At 38.6% G+C, this 19,452-nt stretch overlaps 1 protein-coding gene across 2 annotated transcripts in view; it reads left to right on the top strand.

Moving 5' to 3' along the window:
- Window positions 1-116: 116 nt before the first annotated feature.
- Window positions 117-19,452, top strand: part of necab3 (N-terminal EF-hand calcium binding protein 3) — a 31,912-nt gene continuing 12,576 nt past the window's right edge. Inside the window, exons 1-5 of one of the 2 annotated variants that reach the window (XM_056751651.1) lie at window positions 117-357; window positions 4,365-4,389; window positions 12,047-12,155; window positions 13,803-13,828; window positions 14,110-14,207. In XM_056751651.1, coding sequence (XP_056607629.1) covers window positions 235-357; window positions 4,365-4,389; window positions 12,047-12,155; window positions 13,803-13,828; window positions 14,110-14,207 — 381 coding nt within the window. In that variant the 5' untranslated portion in view covers window positions 117-234. Of the gene's footprint in view, window positions 358-4,364; window positions 4,390-12,046; window positions 12,156-13,802; window positions 13,829-14,109; window positions 14,208-14,753; window positions 15,474-19,452 lie in introns of those variants that run through there. The other variant, XM_056751650.1, reaches the window with a different exon arrangement.

Below are 19,452 nucleotides of genomic sequence, written 5' to 3'. Positions count from 1 at the left end.
AATATTCCAACAACCCAGTGAATTGGCGACTCTCTATGAATCAGTTCTTCCGAATCGTTACGCGATTCAATCGCACAACAAACGATTCAATGAGAAGATAGATTCACTCCACAGCGCAGAGGATTGCTGATGCATTCGCTTTCACATCGTCTCATTCAGACATCTGCATCGCTCTCATTTAGTGAAACGTCTGCATATATCGTCATATAAAAGTGTCAAAGAGGTCATTTGAAGATGTTGGCGTGCACTGAGATGATCACGATGTGTCTGCAGTCGGCGAAGCGCGAGCATCTGCGCTCCACGCAGCATCAGCACCAGATGCAGGATGCGGCTCACGGGCTGTCCATCTTTCACGACGTGAGTATCCCTTCCATTCAGCCTACTCATTTGTCACAATGTCAATATTCACCTTGAACCCCCTGATTATTTACAGTGAATGAACGGCAGAGATGTTGGATGCACACATGTGAAATGTCAAGTCTACAGAAGGTTATGCAATATAAAGCATTTATCGATAGGAATTTGGAGCGTATAGGGTTGCAAAACTGGGCAGAAATACCACTTGCACTGTGCTTTGTTGTTGTTTTTAGATCTTATAATATACAGGATTTACATCTAAGTATATAAACGCACAAATAGACCTGATACTATGATGAAATGTAGGCTAACGAACGTACTGCCGGATACTGTTATTAACTCTTAAAGGGATACTTCACCCAAAAATGAAAATTCTGCCATTATTTACTCACCTTCTAGGTGTTCCAAATGTGTTACATTTCTTTGTCCTGATGAACACATGGAAAGATATTTGGAAGAATGCTTATAACCAAACAGATCTAAACACCCATTGACCCCCATAGTAGGAAAAACACAATGGTGGTCAAAAGTGTTTGCATGTCCTACATTCTTCTAAATGTCTCCTTTTGTATGCAAAAGAACAAAAAAAAAATGAAGTAATTTTTCCCACTATGGGAGTCAATGGATGTTGAGATCTGTCTGGTTATAAGCATTCTTCCAAATATCTTTCCCTGTGTTCATCAGAACAAAGACATTTATACACAATTTGAACAACTTAAAAGGTAAGTAAATGATGACAGAATTTTCGTTTTAGGGTGAAGTATCCCTTTAAGTGGATTGTGTCCACATCATTTGTTTTCTTTTCTTTTTTGCATTATTTGTGGATATTTTAAATAATTGTCGTTTATGCTGAATAATCTAAATATTCATGATTGTTCTTAACAAATAAACAATTGTAGCAGCCTCTAGTGAATCGTATTTAAGACATATGTCTCTAATCTATATGAATATAAGCAATAATTTCACATTTGGAAAATAATGTGTTCCAAAGCAACTAAATGTAAAAAATAAGCTATTATTTCACAGCTTATATTCATATATATTAAGTTGCTTTGGAACAATACAATTACAGTTCAAGAATCTTGATGGTTTAAGCAGGTTTACAAAGCTCATTTAAAAACAAGACAAGAATAAAATAGAACAGACTTTTGTATTTCCATATAACTGGGTCAGCTGGATATATGAGGGTACATATGTAAACGAACATGAAGGATGCATTACACTTTGCAAATTTTTTAGATTTACGCATTTGGCAGACGCTTTTATCCAAACCTATACATAGGTATGTGCAATTCCCTGGGATCGAACCCACAACCTTGTGTTGTTAACGCAATGCTCTTACCACTGAACTACAGGAACGTTTTTTTTCGTCTTCTTGTGATCTAAATGAAACCCAAAGTTTCTTTAGCTCAAGGGCATAATCAGTGATAGCAGCATGAAATGAATCTTCATATGGTGCATAGTCGTTCTGTATCCCATCATGCCTGTTTTTCATGTATTGCGTGTGGGTCTCATTCACAGGTGTAGTGATGATGTGTGTTGTGTGTTAGGTGGGCAGTGAATGTTAGGAGATAAGTTGCAGATGTTCTCTCAGCGGGGTTCAGTAAGCTCACATGAAGGGGTCTGACAGCAGCAGTCGTTGTGTGTGTGTGTCCTTGTCTTCTGGGACTTTCTTGAAAGGCTTAAAAGTTGATCCTATTTACTTTCCTAATGCACATTTTGGTGAGCGATTGGTACAGAATAACCAAAATACAATGCCAAGTCCTATTTATGCATAGCGTTACCACAGTAGTTTAATTCTAGCTGTAATATAATCCTCATGGCATTGATCTCAAAGAAATTACCGATTTGAAAATGAAGTGTTGTCAGTGTGACATGAGGAGTGAACATGACCTTCAGCCATCACGTCTCCTCAGAAAGTGGCTTGTGGTGGTTCCGGATTTGATTTTATCCTGTCGAGATTCCGCTGTGCTCAGAAATGCAATGAGACAGTGAAATGGATGGCGAATGTCATTTCACGAATCGTAGAGATGGCATGTCAAATAGAGAGATGCAATAAACACCAAATTGTGTTTTGTATCTTTAGCCTAAAGCTGCCTCGGGACAAAACGTTTTCTTAGCAATTATAGAGACGCCTTCTGACAAAATGGTGATTCATTTTGTCGATCCTCTTGGAGGAATTTGGTTTGTTTGTATGGGAGTCTGTCATGTATTGTCCTATATTTTAGTCTAACCCATCACCCCACATTTTATTCTATTGCAGAACGGCACCTCTCTCCTCAACGTGTTACAATGAAATATGATGTAAGACAAAAAAAAATGGCTATACTTGTCCTACATTGCGAATTAAAATTTTGATTTCGACATACAAATTAGACTATGATATATAATTTTATAACAAGATATAATATTAACAGTTGCTTTTCTATGGACCGTAAACTTTTCCACAAGTGTTAAAACGTCTGCGTTCTCCCAAAGCGAAGTGTGGGGTTGTGTTTGTGAGAGTTGTTTTTTCTCTCCGCACGCGCTAATCGCTAATCGTCTTTCCGGGGTCTCTATATAAAACAGCCTGAAAAGAGCAAAATCCACTTTCTATCCCGCAGTTGAAGCACTTACAGATGCTAAATCGGTGCCCACTGACGGAGATTTCGATTAACTAAGAACCTGACAGGCCTATTTATAAACCATGACTGGGCTCATATTGAGCTTTGAAAAGCATCCGTTTGTTCTCTTTCTCTCTTCTATTTGCTGAGAGTATTTCTTTCTCTTTCTTGTGATGGAGCCGTAGGACCCTTGTCTCCCCGCTGGCTCAACACCTGCTGGAGAGCCATTGGAGATGATCTCTCGGCTTGACGCCTGGATGACCTTTAAAGGACTTTGTTAATGATACATGATCCTACACTTATCTTTTGCCACATCTGCCTTTTGCAAAGTGTATTGAGTAATATAGAGTTTAACGCCGAATAAATATCAAAGTTTTAGAAAGGTTTAATGAATGAATCAGATGGTTGGATGTTTGAATGCGTCCGGGTGTCCGAGTGACATTATCATTAATGTGTTTGAGATGGTAGCGCACATGCTAAAAAACAATTCATGTGCCTTAACAACCTGCAGATGACGTGACTCACTTTTTCATTTTTGGGTGTAGCATCCCTGTAAAGCGAGACTTTTTTTATTTTCCGTCGAGATTTAAAGTCGTTCGGGAAACCCACTGAGCGTCTGATGTTGAGAATGTGACATTTTGCACATCTCAGCTCCTGAGAATGAAAAGGCCGGATGGTGTTATAAAGAACTTGAGAAATCAACAGTTGTTGACTCTGACCAGGTGTGAACGGTCATGTTTGTCCTCCGGATGATTGCATTGTCAACACCTAGTCCTGCTCTGCAAAACATTCTCACCTTCAGTCTCAGATGAGCGAGTTTAATTCTCCAACTTTCACTATGAGATGTTCGAGCGCTCGAGGCAAACCACTTGAGTAACTCTGACGGATAACAGGGCGAGATGCCCGTGAGAATATAGCTACATTTTTCATTTAGATGACCCAGAGAGAGCAAGTTGATGTGTCTCATTTCAGTTTGCTTTAGGAAGTTTACAATAACGGAAAACTATTATCAATTATTGTAGAACTGAAACATTGTCCTTGAAAATTGACCTAATAAAAAATTGATATTGTACTGTTTGTGTTTGATTATAAAATGATTTCAGTTAGGCTGTCGCGTTGATGCTTCTGATTATAGATCTGCAGGATAAATGAGCTACTTTCCTGTAGCTCACTGGTAAGAGCATTGTGTTAACAACGCAAGGTTGTGGGTTCGATCTCAGGGGACTGCAAATACCTATGTAAAATGTATAGAATAAAGCAATGTAAGTCGCTTTGGATAAATGCGTCTGCCAAATGTCTAAATGTAAATGACATTCAGTATCAACACACTTCTCTCAATCATTGTGAAAACGACTCATGTTAATGAACTGGAAAATCACTCTTTTTCTTTTCTTGTCGTTACAGATTTTCCGTCGGGCTGACAAGAATGGTGAGTCTGAACCTCTAAAGTATTTTTTTATTTACAGTATTCCCTTGTTACCTAAATGTTTGCAAATGTTTCTAGTCTGATTTAGAATTTTAAAAAATTCTTATTTGCCGTTTTTAAAATTTGCTTTATTTTGCCAAGCTGGTAGAACAGTAGATTTGGAAAATAATCAATTGAAACCCAGAGGTTTTTATTTGATCTTTTATGATTCATGTACACTCTTAAAAAAGGTGCTTCAAAAGGTTCTTAGAAGAACCTTTTAGTTTCATAAAGAACCGTAAACATCTGAAGAACCTTTCTGTTTCACAAAAGATTATAAAAGGTGAAAAAGAAATGGTTCTTTAAAGTCCTTTTAAGCACCTTTATTTTTTAAGAGTGTAAATGAATTCTCGGTTATATGTTATTTAATTTTCAACTTTATTTGTGAATGTAGCACACGTAACTTTGTCTCGGAAGAATTTGAGGATAAATATTTGAGTTCATTTTAATAGCAGAAAAGTCTGCAAATTTAAGCACAGATTTTGTGATACATATGCACTCTTAAAAATAAAGGTGCTTGAAACTTTGGTTCCACACAGAACCACTCAGCCATCTCTTCATCTCTTTCTTACCTTTTCATAATCTGAAAAACCTTTTTTCGCCACAAAGAATGGAAAAATTCTTCGGATGTTTAAGGTTCTTTATGGAACCATTTAGGCATCGTGAAGCACCTTAATTTTTAAGAGTGTACAATTACTGAGATCTTTTCTTAAGGTGAGAGAAAATCGCGTCCATGAAAATTGCTCACGACTTAATCTCATTCCTGTCTAAAAGAAACAGATGCGATATTAAAAATATCTTATTTGTCATTTTTTTTCTGTTTCTGTGAGTCGTCTTATTATAGAATTTACTTGTACATGACAATCTGAGGAATGTAAGAGAAGTTTTTTGTACGAATGCTGAATATCTTTATCTTTAAGAAGATCTTTATGCGATGTTAAATCTGCCTGAACCAATGACCAGCCTGTCACAAAATGCATATTTCGAAAAAGGTAGAGAAATGATGTGCTGTCCAAACAAAATACAGAAGAGAGATTGTCTCCGGGGGAGTGCAGCACTTCAGAGGTCATTACCATTTGTTCAAAATGGTACTTCAATCACACTTTCATCAGACGTGACGACGGAAGAGCGCATAGAAAAGACAGATAAACTGTGAAAGACAAAGCAACAGTGTAACTATCTCTCACAAATCTCAGGGTAAAGGATTTGAACAAACACCTTGGCAACCACCCATTTCACCCTAGCGACCGACCGGCACATGTACAATTTGCAATTTAGCAGATGCTTTTATCCAAAGTGTCTATAAAATGGGAAACATCACAAGAGTGTGCCAAGATGAAGCTACGGTATCTGCAGTATCACACTGCCAAGTTTATACCCTGGCAACCACCTAGCAACCGAACACTTGTGGCCTTACCAACCTAACCATTCTCATTAGCTAGCATCACTCATGTTCTTCATAAATGTGTATATCAGACGGATTAAGTATCACTGGTGTGGATTAAATGTAGAGCAAAGCTGCCACTGTAACTAGATCATTGAGTTAAAAAATATGCAAATAAAAGAGAGTTTTGTGAGTTGATCTCCCCTTGAGACTAAGTTGAGCTTTGAGGTTCATCTCTCTTGTGAGGATTCTGGGCTCAGTGACTTGAAGGGAAATTATTTAAAGATCTGAAGACTAGTAAAAGCTGACCGGTCCTGCCTCACACTAACCCAGATCTGCTCTTTCATAGCTCAGAAGATTCAGTTGTGTTTCATTTTTAGTCTCGGATGTTTCTCTCAAAATTGGTGAGGAGAAATAAAAAGAGAAACAAGTGATTGTTGAAACACATGAAGAGTCTGGAGATGTTAAATGAATGTAGATTGTAGGCATAGGATCATCTGGATTTAATGAGAAATGTTTCAGTTTTGTATTGAGATCAAGAATATCGACGTTTGATTGCAGACGAGACCAATCTGAGATCGATATGAGACATTGTTGACATCTCTTCTCAAACTCGAATGACAGACAGATTTATTAGATTTCTGGCTTATTCTGTCAGGAGAAATATCTGAGACGCATGAGACTTTGACTTTGGTCTTCATTTAAAGTCCCAGTGAAATTTAAAATGACGATTCTTATAGCTTATCAATGTGGGTTATTTTCTTTTTAAAATTCATGTACCCTCATAATCTTCAGTTAAAATCTGAAAATGCACTTCCGCCCTGAATTAAATTATGTAAATTAGATGGCTTGGGCGGAGCATCCTTTAACTCCTCCCCTTCAACTTTCGGTCTTCTGCCAGTGTCATTTCAAAATCAATGCAACAACATTTTTACACATCGATTCAATTCGCAATGAAAAATGCAAGCCACACCCACAATTTTTCTCATTTGAAAATGCTCTGAATTTCACTCGGAAATGTGTCAGAATATGGAAGTAAAAACGATCAGTTCATAGGGACTTTAATCTCATTCATGTCTAGGACAAATAAATGAGATATTAAAGAACTTTCTGAGATTTTTCTCTGTAAATCTCAGAGGACGATTCAGATGTTAGTGTCTCTCAAGCAGACAGTTTCTGGTTGTGGTTTCCTCTAGTCTCCATCGCCCCGCAGCCTCAACATTACATAACCGAACCGTGTCGCCTGAAAGAAGGGCACTTCACAATCTGTCTCACTGCCGGCCAATCACACGACAAACATCACGTCAAGCGAATCTGACGCCCCCTTCGGCAGGGCCAGAAATACTCAAGCTGTCCGCACACAGAGGACAGAAAATAATGTAGGACACTGTGATTGAAAAAAGACCTGAGAGGGAACAGACTGTGAACGCCCACCGCGAGCGGCCCGATCATCTGTGCTTGTCTCTCTATTCGTCCGTTTCTTCGCCCAGTTTCTCCTCATCTTTCTGATTTCTTCAATCTCTTTTAATGGCCTCTCTCTCGCCATGTTCTCGTTCTTCTGGCCGCTCACACGGAAAGACAGATTGGGTCGTGCTTCTGTATGTTTGTCTGCTCATCTCGCTTCTGTTGACTCAATCTGACAGCTCCGGCGCTCCAGTTTGCAGATCTCAGAACAAGAGAAGAGAACGAGAAATAAAGACGAGAGCGTTCAGAGGAGAGAAACAGTTATTGAATATCAAGAAAAGCGCGAAGAAAATGTTGTTTTCCCAGCTTATGATTGATAGCCTTACATAATGGTACGGCGGGGTTTCCTAATCGCTACTAGAAATTGTTATTTGTTTGTTGTTTTGAGATTTATGAACTCGAACAGAGCTCGCAAATGCTCGGATCAAACTGTTTTACACCCAGAAGAAAATTGCTCAAATTTTAGATATCAACTTAGTCTCAGATGCTTCTCTTAAATTGCTCATGAGAAATGAATACAGAAGCAAAGGAAGCTGCAAAACGAATCAAGATTGTATTTGTGTCTCTTTCATATCTCATATATTTCTCTTAGACATGAATGAGAGATGCAAATGGAGCGTTTCTCCTGAGAACAAATGCACGGAAATCTCACAAGAGTTTGAGAAGAGATGTCAACAATGTGTCCAACTGAGCTCAGATTTGCGAAATCAAAAGTCAATATTATTTAAGGTCTCGATATGAACTCAATCATTTGTCATCAAATGTACCCAAATCCAGATGATTTGTGACCCACCCTGGACGACCTCTCTTAACATTTTCATAAATAGCCAAAAATTCATTATATGGGTCAAAATGATTGATTTTTCTTTTATGCCAAAAATCCTTAGGATATAAAGTGAAGATCATGTTCCATGAAGTTATTTTGTAAATTTCCTACTGTAACCATGTCAAAACTTTATAGTTGTGAGTAATATGCTATGCTAAGGGCTTCATTTGGACAATTTTAAAGGCAGTTTTATTTATATATATATATTTTGCACCCTCAGATTCCAAATTTTCAAATAGTTCAATCTCGGGCAAAAATCGTCCTATCTTAACAAATATCAATGGAAAATCAATGGAAAGCTATTTATTCAGCTTAAGGCCGTGTTCACACTTGACTTATTTTTTTAAGCCGCTAGCATGTGTTTTACACTATAATCCTATAGAGTAAACCATGTTATCTAAAAAAGTCCTGAGTGCTTTTTTAAACGCCAACCCTAGTGTCTTTTTCTGCAGCTTTTTAGGTTGAAAAGAGTTTAACCCCCGATGTCAAGCTTTTTTCCACAGTTAACCAATGACAGAGACCTGTTATTTCCATAACAACACGCTAGGAACGTGATTGGTCGAGAAGGCTCAAGCTCGAAAAATGAAACGCCCGTTGGGGAATAGTTTTGTTAATTAGGGTGGCCATATGAGCCATTTCTCCCGGACGCGTCCTTGCCAGGATGTGGGTGCATCTTCCAGGAGTCGCATTTGTCAACCGCATACGTCATCGAGGTTCTCACATTTCATTAAAGATAAGGATTATAAAATTAACATTTAACATTGATTAAGACGTATAATCATTGTAGTTTGTTGTAGTCATTCTTACATTGAAATATAAAGGCTGCCTTTATAAAATAAAACCTGAAATAATAAGCCTCGATGACGTAAGCTGTCGACAAATGCGACTCCCAGAAGACGCATCCGAATCCTTGCAAGTACGCGTCCGGGAGAAATGGCTCATATGGCCACCCAATATAAATGTAAGTTTGATTTTCACTAATAAAAACTTCTGATGGCATTTCTAGGGAGAAATTAGTATTGTTGTTTTAAAATTTGTGATTGGTTATTGCAAAAACGCTCTCCGTTTATAACTCAAATACATTTCCGTTATGCTGCCTATGAAGCCTGTCTGCCTTTGTGCACAAATGCTATCTTTGAACATTGCCGGCTGCTATTTGTAACCACAACGCTGCGATAGTTTGCACCATTGTCAACTTTTTGACAAGAAGTCAAGTGTGAAAACGGCCTAAGTCTGGTTTTGTTGTCCAGGGTCACATTTTACCACAGTTTTACATTCACATTCTTATAAGCAATTTTTGGGAAAAAATCCCAAACAACTGAGAACTCAATCAATTCTCCTAATCTGTGAAATAACAACATTAGAGCAAGAACATGGGATCCTCACTGACTCCAGAGGTTATGAAGCATTGAGTCTTGGGTTGATGTTCTGGAGAGACAGAAAAACACATTAGTCTGAGTCTAAACAAGGCCGAGCGGTGGAGATGAAACCCTCCTGAGATCTAAACCTTTCTTGTCCATTAACCGCAGCTCCTGTAAAACCGTCTAAAGCTGTGGTGTAGATATCACTCCATAGAAAACTTTGACCTAGATCTATCAAGACCATGAAAAATGCATCCATGTTCACCAATTCATGGAAGACAAAAAACAAACCAGATACAAGCCATACTGCCTTGTTTTTTGTAAGAAGGTTTTCGTCTAAAATGAAGACAGCGAAAGAAGACTAGCAGAAAAAAAGGAAAGTAAACAAAGTTTCGTTTTTATTTTGTTTACCCCTTGAATAAAAAACTAATATTATTAAATATTTATGGTAAACAAAGAGGGTTCATACAGAATAGTACAGAAACAATAAAGTCAAAATGTTAAAACAAAACTTTTGTACACACTTAGTTCAGATTGGGACCGCACAGAATTAAAATCAAAATCGACGCATTTACTGTAACTAACAAAAGTTTTTTAAAGCGATAGTTCACACAAAATGAAAATCATTCATCATTTATTCACCCTCATTTAATTTCAAACCTAGATGAGTTGTTTACTTCATCGGAACACAAAAGAAGATATTTTGAAGAACGTTAATAACCAAACAACACTGAGACATTTCTCGAAATATCTTCTTTTGTGTTACACCGAAGAAAGTTCGTTCATTGTTCATATAAAAGTGTTTTTGAAAATAACATGAAATAAGAGGATTAAATTGTATAAAGTCTTGTTCATTTTAATACTGTACTTACTGTATGTAAGAGTTTGGTTCCAAAATGAGATCACTCCTTTTTCAAAAATCATGTTTTTATGGTGTTAGTTAGCCTTATTTTTCGTGATCGTGACTTAAATCAAAACAAACCAACTGCAGTTTGATTGGTTTGCACGATAAAAAAACATGATTCTTGTTCACTACGATAAAAACTGAGTTATCTTGGAACCAAACTCTTCATATATTGTTATTAATAAACCTTCATTCGATGATTTCTAGATCAAACTGATGTCTAGTTTGTCATTTCTGTTTCATTGATTTATTTTAACTGTAGGTCTTGTTGAAGAGTACTGAACTGTGAACCAAATGAAACCGTCTCGACTGATCTCTGATCTCTCGACCTGAGACACACTCTCCCGTTTTTCAATCTCTCTTTGATTTATTTTGTCTGTTTCAATATCACAGGAGCACACACACACAGTTATAAATGACTGCAGATGACGCAGATTTTTCTCTCTGATCTATATCTCACACATAATCTGATGCCGTGTCATTTCTAAGTGTAATGCCACATGAATTCAATGTCAAATTCCTGCTGAATGTGTCAAATCATGTATAACTTACAGAATTAACTTCTCAAGAGTGCATTTGATCTGTACATTTTCCCTGGGACTCAAACCCACGTTGAACTACAGGAACATTTATCATATTTCATTTTTACAATACCAAAAGCCAAACCACCGGTGTCGACCCAGAATCTCAAGAGTATCAGGGAAAGGGATTTAGTGTGATGTGTTAAACTGGATGAAGTGATTTATGATCTGAGCGATGGAGGAGAAGGAGTCCCGTCAGTATTTTGATAGAGTTACTGTCATATATATTTCCTTTATCTGGCTGGACGTCTGATGGATGACAGCGTCTCAGCTTTACCTAATAATAAAACCCGTACGGCAGATGGTGCTTCGTGTATAAAGGTTGATCTTTGACATTTGTTCTGAGTAAAAAACTTCAGCAGGTGTTTGTGTGACTGTGGGCTGTGAAGACTGAAGTTGAGATAAACACAGTGTCATCTCACTATATTCAGAAATGCGTTTATTAATGTTTTTTATTAGTCTAGCTGTAAATTATTATGTGTCTAAAGGGTTTGGTTTTGAGAGGCCTTGAGGCCTTAACTCCTCCCCATCCATTTCAAAATGCAACGGCGTTTTTTATATGCCCATCAAATCGAGAAAGACGAAAGCCATGCTCACTGTTTTTCTTTTTCGAGATTTAATTTCACTCGGAAATGCGTCAAAATACGGAAGTGAAAACGATTCCCGTTTTAGGCAGAAATTCTCTCTTAATATCTCAATGTTCGTCATTTTTTAAGTGACACACCTACTGAATTCTGTGAAATCTTTTATTGTCATACAGAAAGTTCAACTAAACCTTTGTAAATTCTATAACAAGTAATTCAAATTAATTGTTAATGTTTGGGAAATAATCTGTTATTTGAATATAAAAATGTGTTTAAAATATCATGATGCTATGTGTTTTGAATTGTGGGCTTGAATGTACTATTACACCCATACTATATTCCCATGAACATATTCTGTCTTTGAAATAATCTGTTTTCCCCTTCAGTGGGGTGGTCTCTTGTCATGGGTTGGTTGTTGTCAGGAGAAGCTGCAGTTAAAATCCTTTATGCCGACTGTAGATGATGTGAAAGACAGCTTTGTGTGACTCATTCTCTGTATCTCTCTTCTGTTTTACAGATGATGGGAAACTGTCCTTCGAGGAGTTTAAAGCTTACTTCGCAGATGGCATTTTAACGACGGATGAGCTGCGAGAACTTTTCTACTCCATCGATGGACGCCAAGCAAAGTAAAACTCTGAATTACGAAGCCGTCAGATGAGCCAAACACCTGCGTCTTATTCTCTAACCGACCATAGACCGGTTTACTGGCAATGTGCCAAATACGTTTTAAATAAACACAGCGTCCTAACCAGATGCTAAATGAGTCAAGCAGCAAACATTGTGAAGATCAGTCAAAAAACACAGCCGAACAGAATGCTGTATTTGATTTATTGACACTTACAGACGTGCTTGCTTCTCGTTGCATGTTTTATCGCAACACAATCTCACGGCCAAAACGTAACTATATTATGACGTGATTTGGCTAATTCGTACGAATTCGTACATTTTAGTGAGATTTCTTTTTGCGGCAGTGACATTTAGGGGGAGAGTTAGGGGTGGGGCTTCAGTATAGCATTTTTTTCAAGTAATCGTACGTTTTTGTACAATTCACAACGTAAGAATTCATTCGAATAAGCCATCTCGTAAAATAGTTTCAAATTTTTTGTTAGATCAGTTTGTTTATTTACACTTGTGTTCAGTTACAGGAGCAGATTGTAACATTTTTGCAGTAAAATATCCAAAAACACTAGACTAGTGTTATATATTTTGTTGAGCTGAGTACTTACAATATCTCAAATGTTTCCAACTACTTGTAAATCTTGAGAAAATGGCCATTCTAAACAGTGACACAGTGTGTGCGCTCTCTAGCGGCGATTTTACAAATGGCACCTTTAAAGTCTAGATGCACTTTTCGTAGAAATCATCTATGTTTGCCTGCACGGCAGGATTAGCGTTAAATTGCATCAATCCAAGAAAAAGAGCAGATTTAGACGCCGGGATCACAGACGATTGCAGTGATGCTGTAAAGTCAGATCTGACCTGCAAGGCGAGAAGTTCGTGTTCTGTTTAAATCTTGTGGGCGTGTTAGCAACCTGATTTGCATAGTTCCTCAAAAGAACCCACTGATAATGCAGTTTAAAATGACCTGTATCCGTGGCAACCTTACATTTTTGTTCCCTAATTAGTTGCCTTTCAGAGGAACGTGCATCTTTTTTCACGCATGAACGGATAAGCGCCGAACGTTCGCTCTCAGGAGGATGAAAGTAAAACCTGAGGCGACTCGTGTGATTCAAAGCCTTGAAAAGCGTGTTCTGGGAAGCCGCTGCGTCGACAGAACCAAGACTCAAATTTGACTTGAAAAAGAACAAAAAATAAAAAAATACTTGAAAAAGAACCGCAGTGCAGGGCTGTTTCACACAGACACATAAAATACATTTTCTGAATTTTTTTTTTCAAGTCGAGTATTTAAGTGTGTGACAAAGGATCTGTATCATATACAAAATGCATTTGAAACCATGGAAACATTCAGCCAGTCTGTAGATTTACAGACGTCTTTCTCATTATAAACTTACATTGTTGGCAGAATTTATTGGGATTTTTAAAGGGGAAGATATCGCTGTTAAAACTAAAAATGTAAAAACAAATCCTTGAATAAATTCTAGTCTTTTACTTCATTTGCGAGATCATTATATCTGCCGTTTCCCATCTGTTGAGAAGTATCAGAGATATTCACACAATGAGAGGAATTGGACCGTGAACATCCTCCGCACTCATGACTCTCATTCAATTAACACTTTGTTAACATTTTATTCTCTTTTCTTGTTTTTTCCCAGTAACCTCGATACAGGCAAACTCTCAGGTGGGTGTGATGATAATAATTCATTTAAATGGACAAGAAAACAGAAAACAGTATTGTGTGTAGTATTAGTATGCAAAAAAGGATACAGAATAGGTATTTTGAGTAAAGTATAAAAATGCTGATAACTTTAATTGCATTTTTTGGTATAAAGTAGATTAAAATTTATCTTCTAGTGTAGTGCAGGGCATTGTGGGTAATATCACCTCAGAAGCATGCATTTTCTTAACAAAGCGTTCGTTCAGTCTTGCTGACATGACATGTACAGTATATATTGTTTTCAGATTACTTTTCTCAGCATCTCGGGGAATATCTGGATGTTCTGTCTGCGTTAGAGAAGCTCAATGTGGCCGTGCTGAAGGCGATGGACAAGACCAAAGAGGTAAAGCTCTACTCCATCAAACTGACATGAAAGAGTTGAACAGAAGAGAGAGTTTCACCTGCAGAAGACACATGAGAAGATTCTGAGACGATCAGATTGTGTCGTGACTCACAGTGTTTGTGTAGATAAAGTGAGTCTTGATGTTGTTAACTGATGTCTTCACAGTTTATCCAGTGAATGGTTCATCTCTCTCTCTCTCTCTCTCTCTCTATCTCTCTCTCTCTCTCTCTCTCTCTCTGTCTGAGCTGAGTGTAGCTGAGAGCTGGGCGTCTTTGAGCTGAGAGCGCGTTTTTTGGCCATAGTACCAAAAACGTCTTTGTTTGTTTTTGTTTTTGCTTTTTCTCTCTTTTTCTTGTTAATTTTCTTTTGATTGTCTAATCTGTCTCATTTGTTGTTTTTCTGTGTGAAAAGGACCGTGTGTGTTTTCTGTGTTTTTGGGCCGTGTGTGCGGGAAGCATGGCGGCCCCGGGTTTGCCGGCCTTAAGCTCCCTCACGCGGCGTCACGCTGTGAAAGTGGCGTCTGCGGTGAGTGTGGAGGATTGTTGTTTGGCCATTGGTGAAGTGGTGGGCCACGATTGTGTTTTATCAGCATCCAGGATGAATAATGCTACTGTTATTTTTTTAAAATCGGTTGAGAAAGCGAATGAGCTGGTTGAACAGGGAATCACTGTTGAGGGGCTTTTTACTCCGGTGCTTCCCTTATCAATGCCATCTAAAAAAGTGACGCTTTCAAATGTCCCTCCATTCATTAGTGATGAAATGCTAAAACAGTCTCTTTCCCGGTACGGTAAATTAGTTTCTCCAATTAAGAAGATTCCCATGAGATCAGTGTCTCCTTTATTAAAACATGTCGTCTCTTTCAGACGCTTTGTGTACATGATCATTAATGAGGACTCTGAGTTGGATCTGACTTTTAAGTTTCGTTTTGATGAGTTTGACTACACGATCTTTGCAACCACTAATAATTTCAAATGTTTCCGCTGTGGTAATGTTGGCCATTTAGTCCGTGATTGTCCAGAAACAAAGAACAACGCAAATGCTCCGCCTGCGGCGGACCGGCCTGAGCCGGGTGCGATTGCGGGCGTTTGGCCTACGATGTTGCGGGGTGAACCGGAGGCGACCGCGGAGGATCGGCCTTCGGAGAACCGGTCAAGGCCTGAAGTAAGCGAGACCGAGCGATCCGCGGATTTTTCGCCGTTTTCCAAACCGACCGAGGGTGTTATCAGTATCGACAAGCGAAACAGTGCGCTACGCGAAGGAGAAACCGTAAGTGACGCGTTTTCTGTGATGTCTAATGTTTGTGAGGATGATGGCATTGATATGGAGGTAGAACAGACACTGTTTAAAGTTCCTGTTAAACGGAGGAAAAATGAAGAAGTGTGTGATTCTAAAAGTGCAAAGAAGGCGGTTATTGCTGATGATGCTGATGAGGATAGAGACAGTGATAGTGAGTCTGACTCATCTTGTGTTTCTCTGTCACAGCTGGATTGTGCTGGTCGCTGTTATGACAAGGATGATATTAGACTTTTCCTTAAATCTACCAAAAATAAACGAGGTGTGTCTGTGAGTGAATATTTCCCTGATATGAAACAGTTTGTTGAGAAGTCAAAACGCTTTATGGCTGAGGGATGCTTTACGAATAAAGAAGTGTATAGATTAAAGAAAATTGTGAATAAGATTAATGTTGATTTAAGTATTGATAGTGGTGAAAAGAGCTAAATTTTTACTGGTGTCATGGGTTGGTGTTTTCTTTTATCTTTTCTTTTGCTGATGAGTGAAGTCTCGGTTGCATCTTTGAATGTGAATGGTGCACGGGACATCAGAAAAAGAGCTGCGCTGTATGAAGTGTTCACTCAAAAGAGACTGGATGTCATTTTTCTCCAGGAAACACACAGTGATGCAGATAATACTGTAGACTGGACTAAAGAATGGGAAGGTTTTTCTGTTTTAAGTCACAACACCTCCCGCAGTGGAGGTGTTGCAGTTTTATTCTCAAAGAAATTTGCCCCAATTTCATATGATGTTGATGAAGTGATAAAAGGAAGACTATTAAAAGTTCGAGCTGTATTTGAAACTTCTGTTTTAGTTTTGATTTGTGTGTATGCTCCAACCTCAGCAATTCAGAGGATGCTGTTTTTAGATACACTTAATTCAACACTGCAAAAATGTAATAGTGAGGAGTTTTTATTCTTGGGTGGGGATTTTAATTGTACAGAACAATCTTGTGACAGAAATCACCTGGAACCACATGAGCCCTCTCGTAAGAAAATGATTCAAGTTATTAAAACGCATGAGCTATGTGATGTATGGAGACAGATCAATGGCACTCAAAGACAGTACACTTGGGCTCATAGTCGGGAAAAGTTTTTATCTTTAGCTAGGTTGGACAGGTTTTATGCTTTTAAGCATCAGTTTGGTATATTTAGTAAGTGTTTTATTGTCCCGGTTGGTGTCTCTGATCATAGTATGGTCTGCTGTTCATTTGTTTTAAATTCTTTTAAGCCGAGAAGTGCCTATTGGCATTTTAACACCTCCCTGTTAAATGATAAAGGTTTTAAGGATACTTTTAAGGTTTTCTGGGACTCTTTTAGAGCTTCAAAAGACTCTTTTAGTTCTTTGAGACAATGGTGGGATTTTGGAAAAGTGCAAATTAAACAACTCTGCCAGCAGTACACTAGAAACATTACTGTACAGACGTTAAGATCCATGCACACAATAGAGACATCTATAATAAAACTCCAAGAATTGGCTGGTTCGGATGGGAACAATAGTGTATCGGACACTCTCTCATTTATGAAAAAAAAATTAAGTGACCTATTAGGGGTTAAAGTGCAGGGTTCGCTAGTCCGGTCTCGCTTTATGAACATCGACCAAATGGATGCTCCAACAAAATTCTTTTTTAATTTGGAAAAAAAGAATGGGCAGAAAAAGTTTATTCACGCGTTGCGTGCTGAGTCTGGGGTTGTTGTTTTCAACCCCATAGACATTCGAGAAAGAGCTGTCTGTTTTTATGAAAGCTTGTACAGCAGTGAAAGCATAGCAGAGTTGGACACCAACGATGTTTTTTTTCAGGACTTGCCACAGATTTCCAAAGAAGCCAACGCAAAGCTATGCAGGGGCTTGAGCCTGGGTGAGTTATATGAGGCACTCAATGGCATGGAGTCAGGCAAGGCTCCTGGAATTGATGGTCTACCTGTAGACTTTTACAAGTCTTTCTGGACTGAGTTGGGGAGAGATCTGCTCTCGGTGCTCAATGAAAGCCTAGCTGAAGGGCGGCTGCCATTGAGCTGCCGTAGAGCGGTTTTAACTCTCCTCCCGAAAAAAGGTGACCTGATGGATATTAAGAACTGGCGCCCCGTGTCCCTTCTCTGCTCTGACTATAAGCTGCTCTCCAAAGTTTTAGCAATTAGATTGGCAAAAGTAGTGAATCAAGTTATCCACCCGGATCAGAGCTACTGCTTACCTGACAGGTCAATTTTTGATAATATATCTCTAGTGCGAGATATTTTTGATGTCTCTAGATTATTAAATTTAGAATGTGCACTAGTCTCTCTGGATCAAGAAAAAGCTTTTGACAGAGTTGAACATAAGTATCTTTGGAAATGTCTGGCAGCCTTTGGTTTTTGCCAAAAATTTATAAAACTGGTCATGGTTCTGTACAGTGAGGTTGAGAGTGTGCTGAAAGTGAACGGTGGCTTATGCAACCCTTTTACGGTTGGCCGAGGGGTAAGACAAGGGTGCTCCCTCTCAGGCATGCTCTACTCTTTGGCCATTGAACCCTTACTGCAACAAATAAGATTAAAATTAGATGGGTTACAAATCCCTATGGTAAACTCCAATGTTCATTTATCTGCTTATGCTGACGATGTTGTGGTGTTCATTAGTAATCAGAAAGACGTCGATATGTTGCTTGAAATACTTACTGATTTTAATGTTTTATCATCTGCCAAAGTCAATTGGAATAAAAGTGAAGCTGTGATGTGTGGAAATGGGACTGGAAAAAACATAAGACTTCCAGACGGAATTCCGTGGCTCAGAGGAGGTTTTAAATATCTAGGAGTGTTTCTGGGGGATGAACATACTGTACAGAAGAACTGGGATGGCGTTGTTGACAAAGTGAAAGGGCGCCTAGCCAAGTGGAAATGGCTGGCCTCGAAGCTGTCCTATAAAGGGCGTACTTTAATTATCAATAATTTGATTGCTTCATCCTTGTGGCATAAACTGGCCTGTATAGATCCACCTTCAAAACTACTCGCAGAGATACAAGCAATCCTGGTGGATTTCTTCTGGGATAAACTACACTGGATTCCTCAAAGTGTTTTATTTTTATCAAAAGAAGAAGGGGGGCAAGGACTGTTGAATTTGCAGAGCAGGACTGCAGCTTTTCGCCTGCAGTTCATTCAGAGGCTACTGGCAGGGACTACTGAGCCTAATTGGAAGACTGTTGCTTGTTTTATTTTGCAAAGTTTGGGGGGACTACAGATGGATAGATCTCTCTTCCTTCTAGATGCTCTCAAATTGGACATGTCCAGATTACCAGTGTTTTACCATAATCTTTTTAAAGTTTGGAGCCTTTTCAATATTCAGAGGACACAGTGTTTTAACTCTCTTTATTGGCTTTTAAAGGAACCAATAGTGAATGGAGCCCGTCTGGACTTTTCGGCCAGTGACTGCATTGTTCTAGGTTTAAATAGAATTCTCTGCAGTGCCGACTGCAGGATTACCAACCTGGGCCAATTGCTAAATGTAGCGGGACCTACCTTCTCAAACACTGAACAGGTTTCCTCTCGGCTGAAAATCATCTCTACTCGTGTAACTGCTCAGCTGTTGGTGAAATGGCAAGCTAGGCTTACAGATGAGGAGAGACAATTGTTACGGGACTATTCTGCAGGGAAAAAAAACCCTGATAGCAAGGATCCTTTTCCAGCCTTGATGATGTCTCCTAAATTTGGTGATTGTGATAGTGTGGTTTTAAAAAAATTTAAGTTGCTGTCGTTTAATTTCTTTTTAGCCACTGGAAAGCTTTTGTATAAAATGTGTGTCCTGGTTTTTAACAAAAAGGTTTTAGAAAAAAAGGTTGATACACCATGGCGTTCTTTTTTTAATTTGGATGAAGATGTTAAACCAGAATGGAGGGTCTTGTATAAGCCACCGTTAGCCAAGAGGGTTGGGGACATACAGTGGAGAGTTCTCCATGGAGCTATTGCTGTTAATGCTTTTATTTCTATCTTAAACCCTGAGATCA

This window comes from Triplophysa dalaica, chromosome 6 (genome assembly GCF_015846415.1).
Source record: "Triplophysa dalaica isolate WHDGS20190420 chromosome 6, ASM1584641v1, whole genome shotgun sequence".
NCBI lineage: Eukaryota > Metazoa > Chordata > Actinopteri > Cypriniformes > Nemacheilidae > Triplophysa > Triplophysa dalaica.
This window is presented reverse-complemented; position numbering and strand designations above follow the sequence as displayed.